The 8599-nt window shown below is 42.9% G+C and overlaps 1 protein-coding gene across 3 annotated transcripts; it reads left to right on the top strand.

The window, feature by feature from the left end:
- Window positions 1–2474: 2474 nt before the first annotated feature.
- Window positions 2475–8369, top strand: LOC125513861 (disease resistance protein RPS6-like). 3 transcript variants are annotated; one of them, XM_048679067.1, is made up of 4 exons: window positions 2475–3005; window positions 6212–6619; window positions 6716–6935; window positions 7438–8369. In XM_048679067.1, exons 1-3 carry the CDS (start codon window positions 2633–2635, stop codon window positions 6718–6720), a joined length of 786 nt encoding a protein of 261 aa, XP_048535024.1. In that variant the 5' UTR covers window positions 2475–2632; the 3' UTR covers window positions 6721–6935; window positions 7438–8369. The 3 variants fall into 3 exon arrangements, with proteins under 3 accessions (XP_048535024.1, XP_048535025.1, XP_048535023.1); XM_048679066.1 differs by lacking the exon at window positions 2475–3005 and having other exon boundaries at window positions 5789–6619; XM_048679068.1 differs by lacking the exons at window positions 6212–6619; window positions 6716–6935 and having other exon boundaries at window positions 2479–3005.
- The last annotated feature ends 230 nt before the right edge of the window (window positions 8370–8599 follow it).

Here is an 8599-nt window from a genome sequence, read left to right as displayed (position 1 = left end):
GGACTATACAATATGGCATGTTGTGTGTTACAGGAGAACCCACAAAATTAGAGGATGTATTTGAAGATCCAAAGTGGAAAAATGCAATGGATGAAGAATACATGGCACTTATGAGAAACAAGACATGGCATCTTGTACCTGAGCCAAGAGGTAAAAACATTATTGATTGTAAGTGGGTTTACAGAATAAAGAAGAAGGCAGATGGCTCAATTGACAGGTATAAAGCACGGTTAGTTGCAAAGGGATTTAAGCAACGTTATGGCTTAGACTATGAAGATACATTTAGTCCCGTTGTTAAAGCTGCAACTATTAGGCTCATGCTAGCTATTGTTGTTTCCAGGGGATGGAGCTTGAGACAGCTAGATGTTCAGAACGCATTTTTACATGGTGTTCTGGAAGAGGAGGTTTACATGAGACAACCACCTGGGTATGCAGAAAAGCAGGCACCTCACCACGTTTGCAAACTTGACAAGGCACTTTATGGTTTGAAACAAGCACCGAGAGCATGGTACTCAAGGTTAAGCTCTCAGTTAAGGCGTTTGGGTTTTGCTGCGTCTAAAGCTGATACTTCACTTTTCATTTATAACAAGGCAAACACAGTTATATTTGTATTGATATATGTTGATGACATTATAGTTGCAAGTTCTTCACAAAGTGCCACTAATGCTCTCTTGCATGACCTGAGTTCAGAGTTTGCTTTAAAGGACCTTGGTGATCTTCACTTCTTTCTAGGCATTGAAGTCAAGAAGATTCAAGATGGCATAGTACTTAATCAAGAGAAATATGCCACTGAACTTCTAGTTCGCATGGGGATGAAGGATTGCAAGCCTTCACCTACACCGTTATCTTCTTCAGAAAAACTTTCAGCCTTTGAAGGAGAGCCACTTAAAGATGAAGAAATCACAAGGTACAGAAGTGCAGTAGGTGCTCTACAGTATTTAACATTGACAAGGCCAGATATATCATTTGCCATTAACAAGGTTTGTCAGTATCTACATGCACCTACTACCGTACATTGGACAGCTGTTAAAAGAATTGTACGGTATATAAAACATATTGTGAGCTTAGGCCTTCAGTTCAGACGTTCTAATTCCACCCTCGTTAGTGCTTTCTCTGATGCTGACTGGGCAGGATGCAGTGATGACAGAAAGTCAACTGGAGGATTTGCAGTATTCTTTGGCTCTAACCTTATTTCCTGGAGTGCCATAAAACAAGCTACAGTGTCAAGGTCAAGTACTGAAGCTGAATACAAGTCACTAGCCAATGCAACTGCTGAGATCATTTGGTTGGAATCATTGCTTAGTGAGTTGGGAATTAAACATCATCGTGTGTCATGTTTGTGGTGTGATAACTTGGGAGCCACCTATCTCTCTGCGAATCCAGTGTTCCATGGCAGAACTAAACATATTGAGATTGATTTTCATTTTGTGCGAGAAAGGGTTGCAGAGAAGAAGTTGGACATACGGTTTATTCCCTCCAAAGATTAGGTTGCAGATGGTTTTACTAAAGCTCTACCAAGCAAACCTTTTGAAGAGTTCAAGAGAAATCTTAATGTAGGATAGTTGAGATTAAGGGAGTGTGTTAGAATTAGAGATAAATACCAATTGTAATCTCTTTTGTATCTCTCCCGTATCTATCTCTTCTCCTAGCGACAACGTGTAACGACCTGAATCCTAGCGATCGGGCTTGTATCCTTGTACGCCACGGCAAGGATGTTTCTGCTTCATATCAATAAATACCGACGCGGCTCCTCGTTGAGGAGTAGGAACGCTTAAACCTTACACTAACATGCATCGATCTCTTCTAGTCATTTTTTTGGAAGAATTTTGTGGCTCAGCCCGTTGGTTGCCTCCTCGAACCCTCGAGTTCACGGCGAAGAATCGTCAAATCAAATCCTTTCCTTTTGGATCACTGAACCCCACTTGGCCCTGTGGAAATTATAGTGGAGGAACCTGCCGAGCTACTGTCAGTGTCGCTGAACCCTACTTGGTCTAGTGAACACTTGGCAAGAAGAATCTGCCCAACTAGCTTGAATATGACAAGACCACCGCTGGCTGGCCACAAGACGAAGCCATCATCATCAAGCTAGGCATCTTCCACACGAGGTCTACTATAGTTGTTGTTGCTCTATTAATGTACAATAATCGACTAGCTGCTCGTAGTTCAAGCTTTGATCTAGCCTAGGAAACGTCATCCTACTTAATTACTGCTTGCCTGCTTCACCATGTCATTCATGCGGTAGCTATCTTCTTATCAACAACGAGCGAAGGAGAGGTCACTGAGTGAGCAGCACCTTATCTTCAAGAAATAAGCATGCATCCTTTCAAGGTTTGGCTGCCGACTGTACTAAGCCACCGATTTCTTCCTCCAGCTCAGGAAGAAAGAGACATTTTTGTTCCTTCTAGCTGCCACTACCTTAACATGGACTGGTCTCCAATGGTACCTGTCTTGTATAGCTAGCCTAATTTGACTGGAATATGAGCACCAACACTATAAAACGAGGACTCATCACTGCCTCTTCCAAAGTGTGTGCACATTGCATACTCTCTTTCACGGTATACCCTCCATACACCCACCACACACACCAATTACCGAGGCACACGCGGGCGTGGCCATACGATCGTCAGAGAAGATGGAGATGGCTATCGGCACAGCAAGCTGGCTCGTCGGCAAGGTGCTGAATAAGCTGTCCGATGACTTGGTGGCTGCATATGTGGCCAGCTCCGATCTCGGCATCAACTCCGAGCAGATTAGATACAAGCTCCAGTACATGCAAGGGCTGCTGCACGCGGCCCAGGAGAAGGACGTGAGCAGCAACCCTGGCCTGCAGAGCTTGCTGGAGGGCCTGAGCAAGAAGGCTGATGAGGCTGAGGATGCCTTGGATGAGCTCCACTACTTCATGATCCAGGACAAGTTGGACGACACCAACAAGGCAGCCGCGGAGCTTGGTGATAGCCTCCGTGCTCATGCTCGCCATAGTCGCCATGCTGCTCGTCGCACCATCGGTAACTGGCTTGCACCCTTTTCTTCCTTGTCTTCACAACATGATGATGGTGGCTATGTTACGAAGTTGAAATTCGATAGAGTTGCCATGTCCAACAAAATCAAGTCAGTGATAGAGAGCATCCACAACCTATGTGATCCTGTCTCTGACTTGCTGAATAAAATCCCAAATAATAACAGAGCTATCACGCGGCCTCAAACGGGTTCAACAATTACAGAGGATAAACTATATGGGAGGGGTGCCATTTTTGACCAAACTGTAAATGCACTCACCAGTGACACACATCTTGGTGAAATCCTTTCTGTTCTACCTTTTGTTGGCCCTGGAGGTATGGGAAAGACAACATTCACCCAACACTTGTATAATGATAAAAGGGTTGAGCAACACTTCACTGTCAAGGTCTGGATATGTGTGTCAACCGAGTTTCGTGTGCTAGACCTCACTCGGCAAATCCTTCGATGCATACCTGCAATTGAAAAAGAAGAACACAACTGTACAGTTGAAACAACCAGTTTAGACCAGCTTCAAAAATCCATTGCAGAGAGACTGAAGTGCAAAAGGTTTTTAATTGTCCTGGATGACATTTGGAAATTCAGTAGTGAAGCTGATTGGAAATACCTATTAGCTCCCTTCACAAAAGGGGAAACCAAGGGCAGTGTGGTTCTCGCCACAACTCGGTTTCCATCTACAGCACATTCGGTGAAAACAACTGATCCAGTAGAATTGCATGGCTTGGAGCCTGATGACTTCTTCGAGTTCTTTGAGGCATGTATATTTGGTCATAGCAAACCCAGGCATTACAAAGAAGACTTAATTAATCTCGCAAGAGATATTGCAAAGAAACTAAAGGGTTCACCCCTAGCAGCCAATACAGTTGGTCGTTTATTGAAGAAAAACATTTCTAGGGAATATTGGGTTGGAGTTCTTGAAAATAATGAGTGGAAAAATTCAAAGAATGATGGTGATATTATGCCATCTTTGAAAATTAGCTATGATTACCTTCCTTTCATTCAAAAAAAAATGTTTTTCATATTGTGCACTCTTCCCGGAAGACTATAAGTTTAGATATTTAGAAATTACTAGATTTTGGAGCGCGATAGGTATCCTGTCAAAAGATAAAAATTACTTAGATGAACTTGTAGACAATGGTTTTCTCATGAAGAAATCTGATTGGCCAGGTGATCAATACTATGTGATGCATGATTTATTGCATGAACTATCCAGGAATGTTTCATCACGAGAATGTGTCAATATAAGTAGTTCAAGTTTTAGTGTTGAAGACATTCCACAATCGATTCAACACTTATCAATCACCATAGAGAATATATATGATGAAACTTTTGTGAAAAAATGGAAATATTGAAGGGCACGATAGACGTTAGAAGTTTGCGAACTTTGATGATTTTTGGGTCACATGATGCAAGACTAGCTAGCATTTTCAAAGATGCATTTGAAGAAATAAAGGCTCTCCGAGTATTATTTATATCAATGATCACTCCGAAATCCTTGCCCAAGAGCTTTTCGAAACTTATCCACCTCCGGTACCTTAAAATTAGTTCACCATATGGCTCAAAAGAAATGACATTACCTAGCACACTGTCTAGATTTTACCACTTGAAATTTTTGGACCTCCTATATTGGTATGGAAGTGAAATATTGCCCAAAGACATTTGCCACCTTGAGAACTTACGTCATTTCCATTCCACCAAAGAACTCCATTCCAATATCCCCAATGTTGGGAAGATGAAGTGTTTACAGGAGCTAAAGGAGTTCTATGTTAGGAAAGAGGGTGATGGGTTTAAATTGAGAGAGCTTGGGGAATTGGGAGAGCTAGGAGGAGAACTCTGCATCGTAATCTTGAAACTGTGGCGTCCAAAGCAGAGGCTAGTTCTGCTGAACTGAAAAATAAAAGGAATTTGAAAGTGCTGGAATTAGTTTGGAGTACAGATCACCAAACGATATATGATGATGTTCTTGATGGTCTTCAACCACACCCTAATCTTAAGGTGCTTAGCATTGTAAATCCTGGTGTTGGCCCTTGTCCTAGATGGTTGTGTGGTGACATTAGCACAAAAAGGCTGGAAGCTCTCCATCTAGAGGGCCTATCTTGGGTTACTTTTCCGCCTTTTGATCAGCTACCGCACCTCAGCAGTCTCACTTTGAAGAATATTGTTGGGATGCACGTGTTTGGACCTGGCTTTAGTGGTGTTACAGAGAGAAGTTTCATGCACCTGAAGAGAATTGAGTTTGGTTGTATGCCAGAACTTGTCAAGTGGGTCGGGGAACCTAATAGCCATCTGTTTTCAAGGCTTGAAAGGATCAAGTTGGGAGATTGTCCCCTTCTCTGCTGGTTCCCCTTCTTGGAGGGTTCTGACTTATTTACCAACCTACGCAGTCTTGATATTGATAATTGTCCCGAGTTATCTCAGTTCCCTCCCATGCCTCACAGCACTACACTAACAAATATGTGTTTGAGGAATGCTAGCTCAGTTATGCGATACACTGGAAATGATTTCACTATTGAAGGGCATTGCGGTGCTTTGGCCTTCCACAATATGGATAAAGTAGAGGTTATGAAAATTACAGATGTGTCGCATATTTCATTTTTAGACCTCCAAAGAGTAAACTCATTGACGAGTGTACATTTTAAGAAATGTGACCGCATGTTCTCTATGGAATTGGAAGACAACCTTGTCCTCTGTTCAGTTCAGAATCTTGTCATAGAGGAGTTATGTATTACTAGTGAATTGTTTTCAAAGATGTTGAAGTGTTTCCCAGCTGTTTCCTAATTTACTATGAAAGAGTGTAAGGAACTTGAACTTCTGCTTGGGGAGGATGGAGGACTCTCGAGCCTCAGGATGCTCCAATCATTTACAGGATTCAGCTGTGGGAAGTTGTTCTCTCGGTGGCACGAGGGAGAAGTAGGTGGAGGAGCTCATGCCATCAAACCTTTCCCTACTTCCCTCAGAGAACTTGATATTTCCTTGGAGCCAAGTATGCAGTCAATGGGTCTGCTCTCAAACCTCACGTCTCTCACAAGTCTAAGGCTGATAGGTTGTAAAGAACTAACAATGGATGGGTTCAATCTGCATATCACAGTCAACCTCAAGAAATTGACTGTAAATGCTATGTATTTGAGTCAAGAGAAGAACTCTATAGCAGGGGGTCTGCTCTCAGAGATTGTAAGGAACAAATTGATGCATGCAGATTCTTTCCAGCTGGAAGAATTTATGGTGGATAGCATCTCGGCAGTGCTTACTGCTCCCATTTGCAGTCACCTTGCCGCTACCCTCCACACATTGGAGTTCTGCGATGATCAACGAGAGAGAACCTTCACAGAAGTGCAAGAGCAAGTGCTTAACCTCCTCACCTCCCTCCAACATTTGGAATTTCGATATTGCGGAAATCTTCGGTCCCTCCCTCAAGGGTTACCTTTCCTTTCTTCTCTCAAGACACTACATATATACGGTTGTAAGAAAATCCGCCGCCTGCCGCCCAAGGAGGGCTTCCCAGCTTCACTGGACAAGCTTCAAGTATGGTTTTGCAGTCCGAAGCTAACTAAGCAAGCCAAGAAATTGAAAGGAAGAGACCCATCGTTTTTGGTACAAGTACAAGGTATGTAACCCACGCAGGAGGTCTTAATTTGAGATGATGCCTCCTCATATGTCTTTGCTTCTGAGAACTTACAGGCTAACATGCTTTTGGTTGCAGAGTAACATGTATCAGACTGAATGAAACTAGGGAGGAGCAGCGAGAGAGAACCCATGCGCAGGGGATCTGGAAATGGTGGGAATCTTTGCCGCTCCCTCTCAGATCTCAGGGTTTCCTGCCTCTCTCTCCCGCCCGTCGCGGCGGCGCTGGAGCGGAACGTTGGCGGCCATCCGATCTGTTCTGCGCGCGCGTCGGTGGATCTAGGTCACCATGTTAGGAGGTGCAACAGCGCCTCACATTCCCCTGAATTCTTATGAATTTTTTATGCGTTGGGCTTGTAGATTTCCCGGATTTGTCCGTCCATGGTTGTGGGCTTGTGGGGTTCAGAAATATTTGATGATTTCTCAAAAAATACAAGTCAGATGAGTTTTTTCTGTGCTTGCTCAATTGGCATGATTTCCCTCTTGCCTTATTTCGTATGCATGCTGTCTAGAGTCATGTTTTTTTTTGTCAATTTCAGATTGCTTTTACCACGCTTGTCGCATGGTCTGTCTACAGTCATGTGATGCAGATTTCATGCCACAACACCTGAATTATAGTATGGCGTATCTAATAAAGGCAATTCACGCCAGTAAAATCATCATGAGAAGAAATACATCTGTTGTAACTATCTTTAAAAAAAGGAAATAACATGCATGAGCACATTCTGCACACTCATTACTCAATTCACAAAAAAAAAAGGTGTGTGCTGACCTTGTTTTTATCTTACTGATGCGGTGCAGGGTAAGCAGCAGGCAAAAGGCGCGAGTGGGCAGCAGGTCCGCCAAATATATGGGGACACACAGTAGGCGTTCCAGCCAACTGTGGCGTCATTGTCGCCTGTAATGAGCGTGCCTTCCCTGTATGCCGCCCTTGTTGTGATACGAACGCAAGGAAAGGAACCAATGATGTCCCCAGTGAAGACAATGCAAGAGGCTGAAAGGTTTGTCTCTATAGATGCAACCTGTCGATTTGTTATGTGATGTGTGTCTGAAAATAAGACATGGAATTCTGTGCTTTGTGCTTGCTTTATACGAGCCAAAGTTCTAGCATACTAGTCGGTATGCTTGTTTCTCAATATATAAAATTTCACTCATCCTCATCGTATTCTGTTAGTTTTGTGACTGCTTATAAATCATGATAATTAATTTGATGTGTACAGCACTTGCTTAAAAAGTTTAGGTGGCCCCTGAATTCAAGCAGATGATTTCAGGGAGATGAGGAAGAAGACGTTGATGACCTGGACAATGAGTTCAACTATAATAGGTAATGGAATGGCAAAGGTCAAGAGTAGCAGGTGTAGGGTCAAGGAGAAGATATTGATTTGTCTTCATTCTCGCCATGAACCTCATCATCTTATTTCTCGATTGACAAGTGGGCAACAGGTAAATATTTATCATCCAGGCACTTGCTTCTATTCATTTGAGACTTGAGCAGAACTCAAAATGGAGAAGAATATGGTCCCTGGGTTCCATTTATTGGAATTATGTTCCTTTTTTATTTTGTTTTCAACTGGTCAGATGCTCTTTTACGAAGGCTCAAGTTGTTTCTGTAGGAATGCCTTGCTCTCTTGTGCATTAATGCACTGGTAATATTCTTCTGACTTCTAGATAGACTTCTTAAGAAACATGCACGTAACCCGCCTCCATTCTTAATTTGAGGTGATGCCTCCCCATTTGTGTACCTTCTGAAACCTGACGGTCTGCATGTTTCAATTAATTGTGGGCTGGTAGATGTATCCTGTCAGCGTTGTGGAGCTAGATGCATTAGGAATAGGTTCACACATTCAAGTCAATCTGCCGGTAAGTACCAAAAATCAACTTACGCTGCGTTTGGATGTCTGTATTGAGCCTTCGAATTGGATTTGGTATTGCTGGGCTGCCAATTCAGTTGTTTGGATGCACA

The sequence above is a fragment of the Triticum urartu genome, chromosome 6, assembly GCF_003073215.2.
Source record: "Triticum urartu cultivar G1812 chromosome 6, Tu2.1, whole genome shotgun sequence".
Lineage (NCBI taxonomy): Eukaryota > Viridiplantae > Streptophyta > Magnoliopsida > Poales > Poaceae > Triticum > Triticum urartu.
This window is presented reverse-complemented; position numbering and strand designations above follow the sequence as displayed.